This window comes from Typopeltis vanoorti, chromosome 6, assembly GCF_054136105.1.
Source record: "Typopeltis vanoorti isolate ZY-2024b chromosome 6, IOZ_Tvanoo_1.0, whole genome shotgun sequence".
Lineage (NCBI taxonomy): Eukaryota > Metazoa > Arthropoda > Arachnida > Uropygi > Thelyphonidae > Typopeltis > Typopeltis vanoorti.
In genome coordinates, this window is record NC_143554.1 from 87,613,435 (window position 1) to 87,637,025 (window position 23,591).

General features: G+C 37.6%; 1 protein-coding gene across 1 annotated transcript in view; it reads right to left on the reverse strand.

The window, feature by feature from the left end:
- LOC150105672 (secretin receptor-like) overlaps positions 1-23,591 on the reverse strand; it is a 244,613-nt gene that overhangs the window by 130,191 nt on the left and 90,831 nt on the right. Inside the window, exons 5-6 of the mRNA XM_090394527.1 lie at positions 20,652-20,797; positions 4,287-4,381 (exon numbers count right to left, since the gene is read on the reverse strand). Of these exons, the coding sequence (XP_090250653.1) occupies positions 4,287-4,381; positions 20,652-20,797 (241 nt within the window). The remainder of the gene's footprint in view (positions 1-4,286; positions 4,382-20,651; positions 20,798-23,591) is intronic.

The window sequence follows — 23,591 nt, forward strand, 5'->3', positions numbered from 1 at the left end:
TCTACTACCTTTCTCATCCAATCATATCTCGTTTATGTGTTGTTTGTGTGCATTATACAATTCTCATATTGTATCCCATATGATTTCTCTGTGTCAGAGACAAAATACTGGAACCATTAAACCTGTTTAATTCTTTCATTGTACTTTTTTCATTCCATTAAACCTTATTTAATGGAATGAAAAACTTAATTAATATAGGTAAACCTAATTAACATAGGTAAATGAATAGATGCATTCTTAATACTGAACACTCTAGATGTAAAGTAGTTGAAATTTCACCACGTTTCAAGGGAGTGTGTGTGTGTGCTAAGGAACTGATTGTGCCACTTACCTGACTGTTTAATGAAAGACTTGCAACAGGATAAGTTTCTAAGAATGTCTTAAGATTTAAGGTAGACCAAAGGATAGCAATTTACTGAGCAGGCTGCAATGCTACACACACACACACACACACACACACACACACAGAGACACATCAGCAGGACAAGAAGCCTTTGTGGTATTTAATTTATCCAAGATTCTTAAAAAAAACAGGGCATATCATATGCTGTTTTTATATGACAGGTGGCCTTGATCATCTATACAAGAGTTGCACAAGAAGAATGATGCCAGAAGATCAGCTTCATCATTAGATATTCTAATAGAGATGCCATATAATGAGAAAGACATAGCAGTGAAAGTACAGATGAGCAAAAGTTATGATTTTAGCACAGAACCAAAGGCGTGATTGTTATTTGGAAAGAAGGCAAGTTTTCTTCTGTTAGTTCTTTCGAGGTTAGATTTAATGTTAGATGATTTGTTACATGCTTCAATGTAGGATGCATATGAAGCTGGAATTCTTGTCACAAGCCACTTGCAGTATGCTGAATTTTTTTCATGAACTTCCTTGATACACCTACATTGACCTATTTCCATGGTTTGGAAAGTGAGCAAGAATTCTGTGTTGGATTGGAAAATGAAGGCCTTCATTTCATGTCATGGGAATAATTTCTGTAACTTACTCAGAATAGATGAGTGGATCAGAAGAGTGGGAGCAGCAGTCTAGTATAGCAGAGGTTTCAGATGGTGTCCCTCTTGTCGCCCTTGTAGTATCAAAGAATACAAGATTAAGAATATTGGGGATGGTCATTTCCACTTGAGAGGAAATGAAACTTGCATGTGATTACAGTCTGAGAGGAGAGATAACCTCTGCAGAATACCTGAAGGGAGAACTGGTTAAGAAAAGATCAAGAAAGTGTTTGGAGAGAGAGTATTATCATGCATTTGGGTTGGTAGATCATTGCTCATCACAAATACTTGTATCTCTTCCCTCTTGGTCAGTGGATTTTCCAGTAAGCCAGCTGAAGTTGTGAACATGAAAGTCACTTAGAAAGATGCCTTTAATGTTTGGGTAATTGGATTGAAAAAGTTAAGCTTTAGAAATAAGAAGTTATAAGAATAAGACTTATTTTCTTATAAGAAAATAAGTCTGACTTCCTGAACTTATTTTCCAAATAAGTCAGGAAGTCAGAGTGGGTTTCAGTATTTGGAGAGCAGTAAATACAACCAACCTTACTGAACAGAACAGGGAAATCCTAATTCAGAAGCAGCAGTGGATTTTAAATTTGGCATTTGTTAGCAATATCAGTACTGAAGTTCACAAAAGCACAGGTGCCACTCTTGTGGGAAAGATCTCCCACAGAGTGTAATTTGATAATTAACGTGACTGTGGCTATTATAGTCACAGTCCACTTTAACTGTCAAATTTGTGTTTCTTAAAAAAATAGTCAGATCTAGTCTCTAGATGTCCAGAAGTGAGGTTGTATGTCATCTGTGTTGCTGTTTATGGTGAAGTTGTTGGCAAAGTGGATGTGAAATTGGGGGTTTTTTTGGTAGGATTTGAGTGTTTTTTTATTTTGTTTTTTATTTTATTTTTATTTTATTTTATTATTTTTTTTTGGTTAGGATGTTTTGTTTGATTTATAATTTATAATTTATGGAGAGTGGTGTCAGTTGTGAGTGCTTTTCTGTTAACCCTGCAGAGGTCACGGCTGATAAGACAGATACAAACAAATCGTTTAATATAAATATTCTTAAACATATCCAGTGTATAGCTTGGAGGCCATGACTAGCTGCACATGCATATATTACAAGTGATATTCCACACTGTTTATGCGGTCAGTTTTGGCTTAACACGTGTTATGTAAAGTTGTGTGATATTTCATAGTAAGTTGTATCTGAGAGATACCGCGACCTCTGATGTCAGTATAGTATTGGTTTAGTTTTGTTTTTTTTACTTACCGTTGAAAATGGCTGGAAAAATATATTGATGGGATAATCCATCAGATGTTGAAGAAATTCAGCGATTTTGTTACTCTAGTCCAATGATGAGAATAATATAGTCTAATGTGAAAATGAAAGTGATATTTGATAGTAAATTGTATCTGAGAGATACCACAAACTCCAATGTCAGTATAGTATTGGTTTAGTTGTTGTTTTCTTTGTTCAATAATTTCTAGATCATAACTGAAAATAAATAAACCATCATGTATTATATTTGAAGTATTTTTTTTAAAGTTTTATCGCATTTTAACACATACTAGTAATGAATATAGATACATGTGACCTACGCTGCAAAAACTTTTGTTGACCACGACCGCTGCAGGGTTAATGGGGTCAAAAAGAGATATGATAGATTGTGTGGATAGATTGGGTCTCCCACAATGAGTCTTTGGACTCCATTGAGGTGCCCATATAATAATAAGAAGAGGAAGAAGAATTAATGAAAAAACAGAAAATATAAACTTAGGCAAAACTGTCGAGGAAGAATGGAATAACATCAAAACAATTATAACAGATGTGGCCAATGAATCACTTGAAGAGGAAATGGCAGAGAAGAAATGGAATTAGATAAGAGGGTGATCAAATTGCCCAAATTATTGAAGATAAAAGGAATGCTTTTAAAAAATACTTAGCAACAAAATCTCAAGATGACTATATCGGATACAAGAATAAAATAGCAATCGCTAAACAAGCTGTAATCAGAGTCCTGGGAGAACTTTGTCTCTGAACTTGAAACAGACATTACACACCCACAATCCAAAACTTTTAAAATATTAAATAATTTAAATAGAGATCTAAGAGAAAATGCACATCTTTCACCCATCAATGAGAATACCTTGCTAAGCTATGTTTGGACTCACAATAAAGATTTTGAAACAATAAACTTTAATAATAAGACACTCTTGGATCCTATATCAATAGATGACCTAGAAAATACTCTAAAAAATTGTAAAAACCATAAAACACCTGGTGAAAATGGAATAAATACTGAATTAATCAAATATGCAAAAACCTCAAAATTCATTTCCTTAAACTGATAAATAAAATATGGAATGGTGAACCACCACCAAAAAACTGGCAAAAGGCAATAATTATTCCTATACACAAGTTATCCTATACTCTGGATATAAAATCTATAGTAAAATTCTGAAAAAATGGACTGTCCCAATTCTATGAAGATAAGATAGGAGAAGAACAGAATGGATTCAGGAGAGGCCACTCTTATGCAGATGGATACGTTACCTTAAAGAGAGATATAAGAGAAGAAACATAAGTTACTAATGTTGAGGCAGAAGAAGTTTTTCAATACATTAGAGGAAAGAACAGGGATTATCCCTGGAAGTTGAATAAACGCATGGTTAAGATATTAGTATTAGATTTTTTTATGAATGACAGGGGATTGAGAATGCATTTTTAGGTGAATGAGTTTAAGTAGAGGTATAACAGCTGTATGAATAATAGTTAGTGTAGACCTCCCTTGTTTGAGATGTCAGTAGTAATAATAAGTACCTTGTTCTCTATTGAGGTACTGATATGGCATTAAATATACTGCTGTGAGGGAGTGTAAATTACAAAGCTTAATGGATAGGTGGATGAGAAGTGATGATAAAATCATTCAAGTTCATGAAGGGATGTTACAAGATTGATAAGATTCATAGAGTAAAGAAAGAGAAAGGAAAAACGAGTAAACATTTCTAGATGTAGTATAAGAGTGGGATGAACAAGGAAAGTGGAGTAGATTTTTCACAAAACACACAGTGTGTGTTTTGTGAAAGGTTCCTAAAAAGGAACCAGGACACAGTGTGTGTTTTGCACTGTTGGAAGGTACTGTAAATATGGAAGGTGTGAAAGGGATAACATACAATATGACAAATATTAGTTGTGGAGTGGAACTTATTATGATCAGTGTTCACTCCACTGAAGGCTATTAATAATAAATTTATGTAACAGAAAACACAACTTACCTCATAGAGGCAATGATGAGGAAAGCAAGCAACAAAGTGACAAGAGAAACAGAATATCCTATTTTTGAAATTTCTCTTATTGTAGGTAAATGGTTCTGAAATCAAAAATATAGTTTACAGCTGCATACATTTTTCTATAGATTTATTTATGTGGTCTACAACTTTATATATTTTTAAATATATAATTTGGGTATTAATATTCTTCTAATTTGTTTAAAAAAATTAAAATATTCAAAATTATAAAGTTTCAACCAGTATTCACAGATGTATATGTGTGTGTGTGTGTGTGATATGTATTCCGTGCTTAATATGACGTATTCACAACATTACTTAAGTCAACAATTTTTTTTTAAAATTGAATATTATTGAACACTTATAAGATAGTTACTCTGTATATAAGAAAGTATAATTTTCTCAGCTGTAAAATGCAATAATCTAGAGAAATATCATACTGGCTTACAGATCTACAAGATGTGGACCACTGTCTTAAGAAAATACATGTCCAGATTCCATGTAATGTGAATTGTCATAAAAAACACGTGTTAATGACGGAGCAGTTGCTTCTATATGTCAGGGATTTATCATATTAAAAAAAAAATCAAAAATCAGCTAACCCCTTTTATTCTTTTATAGGGAATAAGCAAGGCCTTTTAACCCTATCTAGCTGCTTTTGGAGATGAGTGGGCAGTTCAATCTCCATTGGTAGCCAGAGATAGCTGGCCCATGTTTATCACTAATTACAGGTGGCACTGATGAAGGGAGGGGGGGGGAACAAGTGCTGCCATCTCTTGGTACCTAATCCTTACAGGATATGTTACTGTCTGAAATAATGTGAACTATGGCCAATTTTCTTGACTTTACAGGACAAAAAAACTCTAGTTTCTGGGAGGAAAAACTCACTTGCCCATGCCAGAGATCAACTAACTTGGGAACCAGTCAAAGATAGGCTTAGAAAAAATTCCTCCAGTTGATATCAAAATCATGTAGTAAATCTCTTAACCAATTGATTAATCCGTTGTCCAATCTCAACCTCCTCAGTTTAAGTACAAACTTTTCAAAAGTTTGGCAATATGTCAAAAGGCTGTGCAAAATCTAGATATATTATTGTATGTGCATCTTCATTGTACAGTGGTGCATCTCTTTCCCTAGAATATGTAAATAAAGTGTTAAAACATATCCTTTACATACATCTCATAAAAAATATCCTGCAGTTATTAATCCAGATCTAAGGCTGCAATTACCTCTTCAATCCATCACCATTCACAAATCGATCCACACTAATGAAAGTGATAATGTTCAAAACCCAGAAAGAGACAGAAGAGAAAAAAACTGAAAGTTTAGATGTGAATGAAGTTGCATTAGGGAATGAGAGGGAGTGATAGAAGAAGAGAGAATGGGAACAGCAGAAGAGAGGGAATGAGAGAGAGTTGTATGAATGATAGAAGAGGTGAGAATAGGATAAGTGGAAGAGAGGGAATGAGTGTCAGATATAGGAATGATAGAAGAGGAAAGAATGGAAACAGCAGGAGAGAGGGAATAAGAGGAATGCAAGGGAGCACAGGGACTAGAGATAGAGTGATGTCAGGAAGGCAGGTAAGCACAGAGTAGGGGAGCACAGAGAGAAACTATTACAAGAGAGAGAGAGTGAGGGATGCATGTGAGCAATTGAGAAATACGGTGGTAAGAGGTGTAATGTATGGGGACTCGATGATCCGTGGTGTTCAAGATAGGATGCATGAGGAGTGTTTACCAGAAGGAACAATAGAAAGTGTGGCTATGGCAATTAAGAGAGGTGAAAGGGTGGATGAAATGATTGTGATGGTGGGAACAATGACTTGAGTGGTGGTGTAAATAGGGCAGCGGGCAATATGAGATTCTTGCTCGAGGCTATAAGAAAGAAGACACAGAGAGAAAAGATAGTGTGTATGTGTTGCCTAGGTATGATAATGTCGAGCTGAGCAGAAGAGCAGTGATATCGAATGGCATAATAGTGAGAATGTGTCAGAAGAGAGGATTTGAATATGTGGATGCTTGGAGTGCATTTGAGAGCAGAGAGGAGTTGTATGCGAGAGACCGCTTGCATTTGAATGAGGAAGGACGTAGGCATCCGAAGAGATTGCTGTTCTGAACGAGCCAGTGTGTCCCAGTGTGGATGGTAGCAGGGGTGGCCTCTTGTGGGAATGGGTACTTGGGAGAAGGGGGACGACATCAGGTAACACTGAGCCCAGTGGAGTCTAGAGGGGATAATACTGGGTATAGAAACAATGGCATTTTTATGCTTTATACCAATGCCAGGAGTATTCGGAATAAGGGAGAGGAATAGGTGGCACTGATAGCATCAGCCTGGCCAAAAGAGGCTATGGAAGAGACATAAGGAGACAGGTGAAGAGAAGATGCATGAAGAATATAAGACACAGACCAGAAGAGTGACTAGTATGGTAAGGAAGGCGAAACTGGAATATGAAAAAAGATTGGCCCTTAGATCCAAGGAAAATCCTAGGGAATTTTTTAGCTATGCGGCCAGTATGAGGAGAAATGACTGTGGAAGAATGACATTGAGGGATAAAAATAGGAATAGAGTGACTGATGCAGAGGACATAGTGGAATTGTTCAATGAACACTTTATGAAGCATTTCATTCTGGAGGAGTCAATTTTATTACTAGAGGGATAGGGTAGATTCGAGGTTTAGAGGTGCAAGAGGAGTGTGTGTTCCACATACTGAGTACTCTGGATGTTAGTAAAGCTGTGGGACTGGATGGTATTTCACCACGAGTTTTGAGAGAATGTGCTAGGGAACTGACAGTGTCCTTGACCTATCTTTTCAATGAAAGTCTGGCTGTGGGAAAGGTGCTCATGGAATGGAAGGAAGGTGAGATAGTGCCATTGCATAAGGGTGGTATCAGACTGGAAGTGTCTAATTATAGGCCAGTTTGTGCATCATCAGTAGTTAGTAAGATCTTGGAGAAAGTAGTGAGGGACCATATACAGCATTGGGCAGATGAGGGTAATGTTATCAGTGAGAGTCAACATGGATTTATGAAGGGGCACTCTTGTTTTAGCAATATGCTAGCCTTTTATGATAAAGTTACAAGAGCATTAGATGAGGGAAAGACATATACTGCCAATTTCCTAGACTTAGCAAAGACATTTGACAGGGTGCCACATGATAAGCTGATATTCACGTTGCAGCACATGGGTCTGGATGTCAGATTGGTCAACTGGATTCAGGATTGGCTGTCCAATAGGTATCAGAGAGTTGTGTATGGTGGAGCAATATCAAAGAGGCAGAAGGTTACAAGTGGGGTTTCCACAGGGCTCAGTACTGGAACCTATATTGTTTAACCTTTATATCAATGACATTGTCTGTGGATTGCAAGGGGATATTCGGTTGTTTGCGGATGATGCGAAGGTGGGAAAGGTTATTAGTATTAGTGCAGATGTGGTAGCCCTGAAAGAGGATTTGAATAAGATAGAGGGATAGGCAAATGAATGGGGAGTATCGGTTTAATGCAGCAAAATGTAAGGTCTTGAAGTTTGGGACACGTTGATGGGATGCTGCATACTCTGTGGGAGGAGTTAAACTGGAGGAAGTAGGAGAGACAAGAGATCTGGGTTTGATGATTGATAGAAACCTGAAATTTAGGGGACATATTGCAAAGGTGGTGAAGGTAACACAGAGGATTGCTGCAATAATGAGGACACTGACCTGCAGAGATAGAATGGTTATCATTCCTTTGTATAAGACTCTGATCAGACCACACTTAGACTATTGTTCTCAGATCTGGTCCCCAGGATTTGAAGGGGATAAATTAACTGTGGAAAGGGTACAAAGGAGGATAACAAAGATGGTGTCAGGACTGTACAATGTTAGTTATGAGGATTGGCTGAGGAAGTGTAAACTGCAGAGTTTGGTAGATAGAAGGAGGGGGTGATATGATTGAGACTTTTAAACTGTTGAGAGGTGGTTACAGGGTTGACACTGGCGAGTTCTTTTGCTTGGTTGAACAATGGTAAGAGTCATGACAAGGGGCCATCCCTGGAAGTTACGAAAGGAAACTGTGAGAAAGAGGGTGAGGAGTGGTTTCTCTGCATGGAGGGTGGTTGAACCTTACCTGATGGAGTGGTGAGAGCGAGAACGGTCAATGAGTTTAAGTTGTGGTATGATAGACTTTGTGTTTCTTATGGGGGGGACCTCCCCTCGATGAATCTTGACAGACTATGTTCTTAGGAAGGACCTCCCACGATGAGTCTTTTGACTCCATGGAGGCCTGAATAATAATAATAATAAAGTGTTCAGTTAGCTTGATAATAATAAAGTTGTGGGGCTTGATGATATATTGTCACATATTTTTAGAAAATGTGTGAAAAAGTTATTATTATTTCAGGTATCTCCCCGTAGTCAAAGACTCATCATAATATTTCTGTACTAAGCATTATTCACATGATATCTATCATACTTCTCCTTGAAGTCATTCACCAACAAAGTACTCACAAGTGAATCCGGCAATCCATTCCACCCACTCACTACTCTCCAAGAAAAATATCTTGTCCTCACACTCTTACACAATTTATAAAATGTGACATCTTGTTCATTCACTTCTTGCCACATACTGAAAAAAGGCTTCTTAGTCCATCCTATAAAATCCATTTAATACCTTATGTTTCTATCATGTTCCTCCCTTTTTTCTACCTATAACTAGCCAGAAGAGAGGAGGGAACATGATGCAAAGTCTTTTAATTTTTTTCTCATCAGGAGTATTCCTCAGACCCATTAGAATCATGGTCACTTGTCTCTGGATCCTCTTCACCTCTTCATCTTCCAAGGACTCCAAGCAACCAGATCTGTATATAGTAAAGTCTAGTTATCTCATAGGATATGCAGTCTGTGATCCCATCTTCCCAAAGTGCATGAACTTAATTTTGCCACATAAAACTAATGGCTGTTATCTTTTGTCTATAATGTCAGTCTATTTAAGCAATCCTGCAGAATCTCTATATTATCTTATTATTTCTCAGGTATCTCCATGCCTAAGAAATAATATCTGCATGCAGCTCCAGGTATGGTCTTATTAAAGCAGCTTATGAAGGGGGAATCATAACCTTCTTATCCTTGCTTATCAGTGTGTTCTTCAACAACCACAAATTTGATGTGCTGTTTTGAATAACCCCAAAATCCCTGGCCTCATCAGTTTTCTGCAATTTAGTTCCATCAAAGTAATACATAGCTTCTTCCTAACTCTAGGTCTGATACCACTTTGTTCAAACATTCCTCTCCAGATCCTTAAGTTGTAAAACTTCTCTAAGCTGATGCCTCAGTTTGTCATAATATCACCTTGTTTGTAATTCCATAGTGTGTGTATGTATATATATCCTCTTCTTAAATAAAAATTCCACACACACACACACACACACACACACACACACACACACACACATATATATATATATATATATATATATATATATATATATTGCAATCTCTATTCCAGCTGTGGGATTGTAATCAGATTCTGTACTGTATCCACAATATGCAGCACATTCTCCTTCCTTCTTCACTAAAATTCCACATGCTTAGCCATCTCACATGTCAAGACTGTGTGACCACTCTCCCAAATTGAAGACAATGTGGCTACCTTAGACAAATCCACTACTGCCATTACCAGATCCAGCATGCTCAAATCTCACCTATCACATTTCTTTCCTTACATGTGATCTTTACTTCTTCCAATATGTCTCTATAGTTGAAGCATTCCTAACAATTATTTGCACTGTACTCATTGTGCTAATTTTTTGATACAGGCCATCTACATTCTACAGTGCACCCTCTGACCTATAGCAGCAACCAACTATATATTTCATGCTATTGGCCTCTACCTCACATGGCCTCAAATGCATTGCCCCCCCCCCTCCCATCCATGCTACCCTATCTTCCTTGCTGAACTCCTACTCTTTTTACTGCTGTCATTAGCAAAACCTCTTCCCCCCCCAATCCTGTTCCCTCTCTCCTTTTTTGAAAATACTGTTCCCGCTGCATCTATTTCTATACATTCCTTCATCAGCTAAGTATCACTAATGACTATAACTTTTGGTCAAGTCGGACTAACTAATGTAAAAACTCCTTCCTGTGCTATTGACCTGGTTATATAACAATGGTCTTACTCTGGGCAGGATTTTGAAGGAATGGAAAATATCAAATAGTATGACTCCATGAGAGTGGAGTTAAAATAGAGGTTACCACTTACACAGCTGGAGTTAAGGTACTGAAGAAGTTGACTAAGACTAGAATATAAGACTGTGTTAATGAGTTAGAAAGTATGTTATAATTATATTTGCTGCACACTTCCTTCTCAGATGTATATACTGCCATGCATCATGGTAAAAATGACTACTTCAATCAGTTTCTTGTCAGATATAATTATTATTACTTTTATAATAAACCTCGACAGAATCAAACTCATTGTGGAACATTACCCTGATTAAGTAATGTCCATCGTACTGAACCTTAAACTCATTCACATTCCTCTTATTCAAAAAACATTCAAAATGATTCTATCAATAGATGATACTCACTCTCTACACATCATGTAAAAAATCTACTCCTCCCCCCCCTTCATCAGACCTTTACACAACTTTCAGGAACTGCCTCTTGTTCTGACCTTCCGCTGTATCCAACCACTAACTTTAATGTCACTATCAACATCACCTCTTTTCCTTCTATCCACTAAACTCTGCAACTGAAATCCCCCCCCCCAATGCATCCCCATAATCAACATTCCAGAGTCTTGATTCACCTTATTGTATATTCCTATATTCTATTTTTAACCAACTTCTCAAATACCTTAATTACAACTGTGATATACAGAGTGGTTTATAAGTGAATACTTCTGTCCTAGAACCATGCTTGTGCAGTGGCATTAATTTGCCTTTTTTTCCACCTCCTTAGGAATCCTTCCTGCTGCAAGACTCATTACACAAACAGATAAGTGGCCTAGCTAATTCTTTTGCACATTCCCTAAAATTTATATGTGGAAATATTTAATGCATTTCTACAGTCTCATTAGCATCTAACCTTATCAATACTAGATACATCCCCGATTCTTTCATCTCTAATCCTCTATCACTTGACTCCCTCCTAGGTGCTATACAGCATCGTTACACTAGTGTGATATACACTGACTTACTCAATGAATAATAAGTATTACCAGTACAGATATACACTGCTCATTAAGTAATTTCACTTTACCCTTTGCCATGGTCACACTATTATCATACCCATCCACCAATGTCACCCTTCTATAATTTTTTTTCTATTTTTTAAATAATAGTTTCACCCATATATAGGAAACTTCTTGAATTTATTACACACTCCTATATATTTCCCTTAATATAGCATGCTCATCATTCTGAGAGAAGAAAGAATAGTCTTTCATCCATGTGTTTCACTTAATTTGTGTGTGTGTGTGTGTGTGTGTGTGTGTGTGTGTGTGTGTGTGTGTGTGTGTGTGTGTGTGTGTGTGTGTGTGTGTTACAAGTTTCATATTGTATTCCCAGATGTCTCTCTATGGCTGAGAGGAAATAGTGAAAGAATTAAATAATATTTTTAATCCTTTCCTAGTGTTGTTTCATTCCATTAAGTCTCCAACATGAGTTCCTCCCAGCACTTAAGTCTTAGCATGGATAGCGATTCTTTAGAATATACTTCGGGTTGCTGGGCTATCAGGGCGTCCCCTTGTGGGTGGATGAGGGGGATACACATGGGAAAGTCCGGATTGAAGATACAAAAATCAATTAGACTATATTGTAGTCAGTAAACATTACTTCAATGGAATACGGAACTCAAAGTTGATGCCAAGTGCTGACTGTTGATCTGATCATAGACTGGTCTTAATGAAGATGAATATTCGCCTGAAAATAATAAAATTTAAAAGAAATCAACCCCTAAAATAGGATCTGCAAATGATACAAAATCCAATAATAAAATCAAAATTTAATGAAAATATTTCATAACTGCTGTCTGCACAGTTGCAAAACGAAGATGAACCCTCTCAGTGGAATAGACTACAAGCAGCTATCATAACATCTGCTAAAAACACATCAATAAACAAGAAAGAAAGAAAAAACCATGGATAACTCAAGAGTCAATCAATCTTATTGATGAAAGAAGAACATGGAAAAGAGGAGCAAATGAAGTAGAAAGGTTAAGATATAAAACTTTGGATAAAAGAATTTTATCCAACAGTTATATAAAAGACTGAAAAAACTGGATAAATAAGCAGTGCACTGAGATAGAAGAATTACAAAATAGGAACAAAACCAGAGAAGCATTCCTGAAAGTGAAAGAACTTAATGGAAAAGCAAAACATACACAGTCTAATAACATCAAGGACAAAGATGGAAACATACTCATTGATAAGGAAAAGATAAATGGAAGACTAATAACATAATAATAATAATAATAAATAAATATAATAATAAATGGAAGAAGGGGTGCTTAAGGGTCAAAGCTGTATAACTGAGAGGAGACCTCCACATAGCCTTTAAAAGAATGCGGAGAACCGACCAGGGCTTCTGACCTAATGTCCAATCCTCACCTTCTCGTGGTGCACCCTGTTGGGTATCTACTTTGATACTGAACGAACGAGGATGGGTTGGCAATTTGGGATTTAGCCGACCAAATTGTATTCTTATTGGTTAAACCAAAATAAAAAATGATGGTACAACATGACAAAATTTCATGCCGGCTGGGACGTCGCCCGGTTAAACAAGGCCCCCGTTGTTTTCGCCAGGGAACCAGGGCGAACAACGAAAAGTCAGCTACTGGAACAAATCTGAAAACAAACCCCAATTCAACATCACCAGAGTTAAAGATCGGTACTATCAACATAAGAAGCCTGAATGGCAAAGAAATGGAGCTAGCTGAGGAATTAGATAAGTACCAGATCGACATAATAGGGGTGACTGAAACAAAAAAGACCAAAACTGGTGAGATCTTTCTGAGCAATAAATACAAAATGTTATATTCAGGCAATGACAATCAAGGAAAAGAAGGAGTAGCCATAGTATTCAACACAAAATACGAGGCTAATCTTCTTGAATGGCAGTCAGTCTCAAGTAGAGTAATGTGGGCAAATATGAGAATGGGGAACTGGACAATGAGACTTATTTGTGCCTATGGTCCCACAGAAGGTTCTACTAAGGTAGAAGTGGAGGAATTTTTTGAGGCTTTAGAAAAAGCAACTGACACAATGAAAAAGGAAAAGTTGGTCCTTGTTGGGGATCTAAATAGTAGAGTAGGAAATGATTGTGAGACATACAAAAATATTTTGGGAAAATTTGGAGAAAAGAGCAAAGCTAATAATAATGGCAAATATCTGTTGGATTTCTGCTCAGGACATGGACTGGTTATTACTAACACCATGTTCCAACATAAAAATGTGCACAAATTCACATGGAGAGAAGAGGCTAGGAATAAGAAAAGTCTCATTGACTATGTTATTGTTGATAGTGATGTTTTCTCCCTGGTGCAGGACACCAGAGTGTACAGAGGATTTGAAATTGGAAGTGATCACTATTTAGTCTTGAGCAGGATAAAATTGAATTTCATATTGAAAAGAATAACATGTAAGAAAGTTTTAAAGCGAATAAAAGTTGAGCAGCTCTCAGATGTGAACTGTAGACTAAAATACAGAAATATTATTGAAAAGAAAATGAAAGAGTTTGAGAACAGGAATCAAACCTTGGAGATTCAGTGGCAAACTCTGAAGGAAACATTGATTGATTCTGCCAGAGAGGCATGTGGTGAGGTTGTGTGCAAGGATAAAAAAATCAGAACTCCCTGGTGGACACAGGAAGTTAAAGAGGCAGTGAAGGAAAAGAAGAAAGCATATCAAAAGTTCCTGGCAAATAAGTCAGCTTTTACTCTTACAGAATACAGAGACAAATGTAAGAAAGCTAAACAGTGTGTAAAACTAGCTAAACAAAAGTCATGGGAGGACTTTGGCAAGAATATAGAAAATAAATATCAAGAAGGTGGCAAAATATTCTGGAGGTTGTTGAAGAAGCTTAGGAATGGAGGAAAGAGTGCTGTAAAAGGAATTAGAGATGATAAAGGTGAAATGAAAACAGGAGAAAAAGATATCCTTGAAGTATGGAGTAATTACTTTGAAAAACTGCTAAATGAAACAAGCAGTGATGACAGCACAGTGATAAAAAACACTGACCAGGCATGCAGTCAGGAATACATATCCATACTTGAAGTAGAAAAAGCCATCAAAGGCTTGAAATGTGGAAAGGCAGCAGGAGTAGATGATATTCGACCAGAAATGCTGAAGTATGGTGGTATAAGAGTCTTACAGTGGCTGCACTGCATAGTTCAGAAAGCCTGGACAGAGGGACGAATTCCCGATGATTGGAGTAGAGCTCTCATAGTACCCATATATAAAAAGGGAAATAAAACTGAATGTGAGAATTACAGAGGTATTTCCCTACTGAGTGTTCCTGGCAAGATCTATGCAAGTATACTTGAGAAACGGTTGAGAAGAATTGTGGAAGAAAGGCTTGGTGAAGAACAAGCTGGATTCAGGCCAAATAGAGGCTGTCAGGATCAGATCTTCACTTTACGACAAATAGTCGAGAAAGCATGGGAATATAACAAAGATCTGTATTTAAGTTTTGTCGATTTGGAAAAGGCATATGACAAGGTGCCAAGAGAGAGAAGCTATTCAATACGCTGCAGTTATATGGTGTCAATGGGGCATTATATCAAGCAATACTTAGTTTTTATTTGAGTTGTGAGTCAGCAGTTAGAATTGAAGGAAGTACAGGAAGATGGTTTAATGTTAAATCTGGTGTGAGACAGGGATGTACATTATCCCCTCTGTTATTCATTATCTATATGGATCACATTATGAAGGAATGTGGTATTAAACCTGATATCAAAATTGGAGATGTTAATGTCAGCTCTTTGCTTTATGCGGATGATGTTATACTTCTAAATAAATCCGCTACAAGTCTGCAAGATTCTCTGACTAAATTGAATAGCTGTTGTAATAGATATGGTATGAAGGTCAGCAATAAAAAACAAAGACAATGAAAATAGGCAGAATCATTGAAAATATCAACTGTGTTGTGAATGGAGAACCTGTGGAACAAGTAAAACATTTCAGCTATTTAGGCACGATTTTTACTGAAGATGGTAAACTAAATATAGAAATAGACAACAGAATCAGCAAAGCTGGTATCGTGGGAAGTCAATTGAATAAATTCATATGGAATAAGAAAGAAATTAGTCGGAACACTAAATTAGCTGTATACAAGACTGTGTTCAAACCAATTTTAACTTATGGATCTGAGAGCTGGGTCAGAAGTAAAACACTTGACCAAAGACTAGAGACCGCAGATATGAGAGTCCTGAGAAAGATTAGAGGCGTGAACAGATGGCATCAATGGCAATATCATATTAAAAATGAGGATATTAGGAAAGAACTTGACATTGTCAGCATCCAGGAATGCGTTAGCAGAGCTAATCTCAGATGGTATGGTCACTTAAATAGAATGGGAGAGGAAAGATTAGCAAAACAAGTGTTCTCTGCTAGGTTGGCAGGAAAACGACCCAGAGGAAGACCAAGATATAGGTGAATTGATACGGTACAAAGTGCCTTAGACGATAGAAATATAAGATCTGATAATGTTGGAGTCTTGACAAGTAACAGACTGATTTGGAGGAAAATTGTAGATAGGAAGTTAGTAATAATGTAGTTTTTTCATGTAGTACTGTCATATCCTGTACACCCCTTGAGGGTACATGGCAGGAATTTGATGATGATGATGATAAATGGAAGACTAATAATATAATAATATTATTAAAGATGGGTGAAGTACTTATCAGATCTCTATGATGATGATAATGGTAACATGTTAGATGATCCACAACACCTTAAGTTAAACGTAAAAAGAGATACCACTCTACCCACAAGAAAAGAGGTAGAACATATAATCAAGAATCTTCCTAATAATAAATCCCCTGGATGTGATAATATTCCTGCTGAGCTGCTGAAAGCTTTGACTGGCAATAATAACAACTATTTAGTGGAATCCATTCAGGACATCTATAAAACTATACAATTATCTGAAGTTTTTACAACATCTACCTGCATACCAATTCCAAAGAAACATAATGCACAAAATTGCGAGGATTACAGAACTGTGAGCCTAATATCCGATGCATTTAAAAATATTTTATACATCATTAACAAACAAATTGAAAGAGCCATAAGCAGTGAATTCAGTGAACAACAGAAAGGCTTCAGAAGAGGAATGGGAACCATTAATGCTATCCAGGAATTAAAAATACTAATAGAAAAATCACTTGAAAGAAACAGGAACATTTATATATGCTTCATAGACTTTCAGTAGGCTTTTGACTGGGTAAAACATAATAAAATGTTCAATAAATTAGACATAGAAGATCATGTACTTAAGATTATAAAAATGATTTACACCAAACAGAAAAGGCAGCTGTTTAACAATGAGACTTCTGTAGTGAAAATAAAAAGAGGAGTTAGACAAAGTTGTATCCTTTCACCAAATCTATTTAATATCTATATGAGACAGTGATGAAAAAGATTGAAAAACAAAAAATAGGAATTAGTATCAATGGTATAAAATACAACAATCTTAGATATGCTGATTATACCATTCTAATAGCAGAAAAAAAATTAATCAAATTAATGCAGCTACTGATTGAAGAAGGTAAAGAATTTGGATTAGATATAAATGCAAAAAAGACCAAATTTATGAAAATCTCAAAAGAAAGCAGATCCGAGCCAGAAATATTCATAAACAATATGAAAATTGAACATACAACAGAATACAAATATTTAGGCACCTACTTTACTGCAGATGGAAAGCAAGATAAAAAAATAAAAATAAGAATAGCCATAACTAAAGATGCATTCTGAAAAAATAAAGATCTGCTCAGAAGTTCTGCGAGTATTGAGACAAAGAAAAGAATGATTATTATTATTATTCCGGACAACTCCAAGGAGTCTACAGACTCATCGAGGGAGACCCTAACATAATGTCAAGAACAACTATTCGACATTCACACAGTATCTATCATACCTCGCCTTGAACTCATTCATGGTCGTAGCACCCACAACAGACTCTGGCAGCTTATTCCACTCATTCACCACTCTCCAAGTAAAAAACCTAGCTCTAACACCCCTGCTAACCACATTCTTGCCCAGCTTCCATGTATGGCCCCTAGTCCTCCCACCACCAGTCCTATTCTCAAAAATATCTTCTGGATTAATCTTATAGAAACCCTTCAGTAATTTGAATGTCTCAATCATATCACCCCTTTTCCGCCTATCGACCAATTTTTGCAACCCACAAATCTTCAACCTCTTCTCATAAGATTCATTCCACAGACCTGCTATCATCTTGGTCACTCGTCTCTGGATCCTCTCCACCTCCTCCTCCTCCCCATCAAGAAGAAACCCTGGCACCCATATCTGGGCACAGTAGTCTAGATGGGGTCTTAACAAAGCTTGATACAGAGGAACAATAACTTGTTTGTCTCTGCTTGTTAAAGTATTTTTCAGAAGCTAAGTGATTTGATGAGCTGATTTAGACACTTTTGCAATGTGCCCCCTAAACTTCAATTCCCTATCCACCAACAATCCCAAATCCCTGGCATCATCAATCTCCTGGAGTACAGTTCCACCAATGTGATATACTGCTGCTATTCTTTTCACCCCAAAATGCATAACTTACATTTTGCCACATTAAATTGACATCCATTTTCCCTAGCCCAGTCCTCCAAACTATCCAAATCATCCTGTAAAATTTTGACATCCTGTACACTCACAATTGCTCTACCCAATTTTGCATCATCAGCAAACAAGTGAACACTTCCTCTCAGATCCTTTCCTATATCATTGATGAACAAATTGAAAAGTAGTGCTCTAAGAACAGAGCCCTGCGGCACACCACTAGTCACAAGCCGTCTTTTGGGACTCAACTTATGAATAAACCACTCTCTGGTATCTCTCCATCAACCACCCTCCTATCCATCTCACCAACCCTGTATCCATCCCCATCTGCTCCAGTTTACTGATTAGAGTTCCATGTGGTATCCTGTCTAAGGCCTTTGCAAGGTCCAGTAGAATCACTGTAAACCCATTACCCTTATCCAGTTCAGCCGTCACTGTGTTATAAAACGTGAACAAGTTATTGAGGCATGATCTACCCTTCATAAAACCATGTTGTCCCCCCATACAATATCCCATTTTCATCTATCCAATCCTGTATTCTTTTCTTGACTAATTTCTCCAAGACCTTGACAACGATTCCTGATATGCTAATCGGTCGATAATTTACAACAGCAGTCTTGGAACCTCCTTTATGCAGTGGAACTATTTTCTCCTCTTTCCACCCCCTCGGGACTAACCCAGACCCGAGACTCAAATTAAACAAAATGGTCAAGGGTACTGACAATTCTTTAGCCGCTTCACGTACGACACGAGCTGGTATACCATCCAATCCCACAGATGTATTGATATTGAGGTTATGCAATAGACTACTCGCCTCCACTTCATTCACCACAATTCCCGTATAATCTATTGGTTCATGGTTCATTCATTTCTGCAATGTCACCACCTGGATGATATATTCTTGCAAAGTGCTACATGATAAAAACATTACTGTGGCCATTTTTCACATATAGAAGTGAGACCTGGATATTCAAGAAAAGAGTAAGACAACGGATAATGGCCTTTGAAATGTGGTGTTATAGGAGAGCTCTGAAAATCCCATAGACCGAACATGTGACAAATACAGATGTCCTACAGAGAATGAGAATACAGAGATCTTTATTACAGGAAATGATTCAGAGAAAGATGAGATTGGCAGGACATGTACTGAGAGGTTCAGCAGGACAGAGGATACTAACAGTTTTAGAAGGAAAAATTATGGGAAAAGGATCAAGAGGTAAAAAATGAAGGACATGGCTTGAAGATATAAGATCATGGACAGGATCACATGGCTATGCAGAAACAAAAAGGAAAGCCACCAACAGAGAGAACTGGAAGGACATGGTGCTGCACCCTCTCACTGAGGAAGCTGCATGATGATGATAATATACTTATACCTTTAGAAATTTAAAAATACAATCAATTATAGAATTTCTCCTAATTATTGGTGATTTATTTAACCAGAAGCAAAATGTCTTTTTCCCTTCAGACATAACTCTGGTTTCTCTATGCGGTACATTTGGAAAACCAGAAGCACTAAATGATTTGTTGCATCCCACCCCAAGTTGTGCCTGGGTTGAATATGTTAAGATACCACAGAGATGAGGGGGGGGGATATGAATACGTACATAGACCCTGTGAAAAAAGGGTATATGTGGAACTACAAGGGGGTGGTGATTATGAAGAGCTCAGGAGACAGCTTGCAGGTGTAGCATGGATGATGCAAAGTTGGGACGAACCATAAAGATTAGTGAAGATGTTGTGGCCTTGCAAGAAGACTTGAATAAATTGAGTGATTGGGCAAGCAAATGGGGATGTTAGTTCAATGTTGCAAAATGTAAGGTTTTAAAATTTGGAAAACAAAGATGGGATGCAGAATTTATGCTTGGTGAGAATATATTGTTGGAAGTAGAGGAAATAAGAGATCTGGGGGTGATAGTGGATAAGGATCTAAAATTTAGGGGACACATCACCAAAATTGTGAAGATAACACAAAGACTTCTGGGAATGATGCGGAGGACACTGACGTGTAGAAGTAGGGAGATTCTTGTTCCATTGTATAAGGCTTTGATTAGGCCACACATGGACTATTGTGCCCAGATTTGGTCACCGGGTTTTCAGAAGGATGAAGAGATGTTGGAAAGGGTCCAAAGGCGACTGACTAAGGTAGTTTCTGACCTCTGGAATGTTGAGTATGAGGAAAGATTGAGAAGATGTAATTTGCAAAGTCTAGTGGAGAGAAGGAAGAGGGGAGATATGATAGAGACCTACAAGTTGGTAAGGGGTTGTTATAAGATCAATGGTGGAGAATTTCTACAGAGAATAGCGGGATATCAGGGGAGAACCAGAGGTCATTCCTGGAAACTGTATAAAGAGGGTGTGAGTAGGGGAGTGAGAGGCAGGTTTTTTTCGTGCAGAGTTGTGAATGATTGGAATGCCTTGCCTGAGAGTGTGGTGTCTGCAAGGAGTTTGAGTGTGTTTAAGACACGGCATGATGAGATGTGTGTGTGATAAAAGGACCTCCCAGATGAGTCTTTGACTCCATGAGGTCTTGTTTAATAATAATATATATATATATATATATATATATAAAATACAAATATAACCTACCTCAAGATGTGAAATGGTGTATTTCTTCAAATTGCCAATGTTGTTATCATTCCACAATAAACATAAAGTATAATTAGTCCATGCTCTATTCAGATCTTCTCTAATCCACCATACACCATTTTCAGTACAGTTCTTGAAAGCATACTCTGAAAATAATTTAATGCAACTATAATCAGCTCTGTATAATTGACATTGCACATTTATTGGGTGGCAAAATTATGCATTTCTATATAAAGGGATACTTACATCTCAGGTGTGTGTGTGTGAGAGAGAGACTACAGTATGGCATAAGGACTTGTAAAAGCAGAGTGAACAAATGAGATACAGAGAGGGGAGAGAGAGAGAGCGCTGTTGGCTAGATATGGTCTGCAGTTGAGTGAAGGTAGCAGTATGAAATTGTGTAACGTGATGCTGAAAGAAGAGAATGTGTCCAAGCTAGAAATAAAAATTAGATAGTATAAGCTATTAGAAAAGATAAAGTATTCTAAAATGAAAGATAGGACTCCAGGGATGGCCATAAGAGTCAAAAGGCAAACATCTTGTAAAACGATAGGCAGAGGAATCTGGTAAGAAAACAAGGACCTGGTTATCAGTTATGTTTATATACCAATGCAAGGAATATTAGAAATTAAAGGGACAGGGTTTGTGACCCCTGACCAAATCAGATGGTCTGAAAATCACTGATATCAGCCTAGATGTGGTTAACAGGGGTGATGATATTTCAATGGGAATAAGAAGGCAGAAAAGATAAGAGAGAAAGAGGAGCGTTACTGATTATCTTAGAGAAGTTGTGTTCCACTCCAAAATCAAGGTACCAGTAGTGATAGTAATTTTAAGGCCATTGTAATTTGTAAAGTGTTAATAAGAAGAAATTCTCATAGACAAGCTTATATGTTGGTTAGGCATTACTAAATCACTTAAGGAATTGACAACGTAGATAAGAATATAAATTAAATTACACTTTAATAAATATTTCCGATATTTCGGTAACATTGCCATCTTCAAAAGGAACTTACAAAAAAAGGCACATGCACGTAGGCACTATAACACAGTAACTGAGAATGAAGTGATGAAGCTATTGTTCTTCTAAAAGTCCTGATGGTGCCCCCTAGCGAGCTATATAGGTATTCTTGGCCGTTGGGCTGAAGGTCTGCTAATGTAAGCCTTCCAAATTTGGGGCAGTCTCATACAACCAAATTTGTTGAGGTTTGGAGAGTTTCTTAGGGCTGAGGCTGATTCCATGAATAGTCTTTCGAATTTGTATTTACTATGGTGTATTACTGTAGCTTTCTTCCACCATATTCTGTGGCATGTATCCAGAGCATGGTCTGCAAGACCAGAGTGGCTGTACTTGTGAAACCGGATGTAGTCCTTGTGTTCCGAATCTGATATTTACTGTCCTGCCGGTTTGGCCAAAGTAAGACAGTTTTGAGCTGCAAGGAACCTGATATACACCTGATAGGTCTAGGGGAAGTGACTGGTCTTTAGGTGGAAAGGATAAGAGATGCCAATTTTCTTTATGGTCTGTAACAGGAGGTCAAGTCATGTTTTTTTAAGATTTTGGTAATTTTTTCCGAGGTGCCTCAGATGTAGGCAATGGTGATGGATTTAGAGTAATCCTTGTTGTGAAGGGGGGGGGTTGTGGTTTGTTGGTTTCAGTATTTTTTGGGGGATAACCATTGGCTGAGAAAGTGTTGAGGATGTGATTTAGTTCAGTGTTTAGGGCCTTGTCGTTAGAACAGATTAGTTTAGCCTTGTTGTATAGTGTTTTCACCACTCCATACTGTTGTGTCGGGGGGGGGGGGGGGGGATTGTTGGTGAATGTACCTGCCTGTATGGGTGGGTTTTCTATAAACTGAGAAAACCGAAGTTCCATCAGGCTGGCAGGTGACTAGTGTGTCTAGGAAAGGGAGGATGTTGTTTTCCTCTTTTTCCAGAGTGAACTTGATTCTGGGGTGTCGGTTGTTTAAGTGTGTTAAGGAGAGGAGTGTATCAGAGCCATGTGGCCAAATAGCAAACATATCATCAATGTAAAGAAGCCATATGGTTGGTTTTTGTGGGGCAGAGGCTAAGGCTTTTTCTTCAAAGGTCTCGATAAAGAAATTGACCAAGGGTGGGGAGAGAGTGGTGAACCCATGGCTGTCCCCTCTGTTTGTAGAATTTTCCATGCCAAATGAAATAGCCCGAGTTCATTGTGAACTGAAATAGGGCTGAGATATTGGGAGAAAATTTAGCTTGGATTAGCTCTAAAGTTTCCTTGAGTGGGACATTTGTGAATAAGGAGGAGACGTTAAAGATGACCATTATGTCAGTATGTTGGAGTGTAAGGTTTTCTATGCTGGCTTTGAAGTGGGTTGAGTTTTTTTTTTTATGTGTGATGCCAGTATAGTGTGTGAGCACTTTGGCCAAATGTTTAGCTAATTTGTATGTGGGGGGAATCAATGCCATCCACTATGGGACGTAATGTCACATTTTCTTTATGTATTTTTGGGAGTCCATCCTCAACACTTTCTCAGCCAATGGCTAACCCCCCCCCAAAAAAATCCAAAAAATATTGAAACCAACAAACCAAACCCCCCCCCTCCCCCTGCACAACAAGATTACTCTAAATCCATCACCATTCCCTACATCCGAGGCACCTTGGAAAAAATTACCAAAATATTAAAAAAACATGACTTGACCTCCTGTTACAGACCATACAGAAAATTGGCATCCCTTATCCGCTCCACTAAAGACCAACCACTTCCCCTAGACCTACCTGGTATGTACCAAGTCCCTTGCAGCTGTAAACTGTCTTACTTTGGCCAAACAGGCAGGACAGCGAATATCAGAACACAAGGACTACATCTGGTTTCACAAGTACAGCCACTCTGGTCTTGCAGACCATGCTCTGCATACATGCCACAGAATACGGTGGAAGAAAGCTACAGTAATATACCA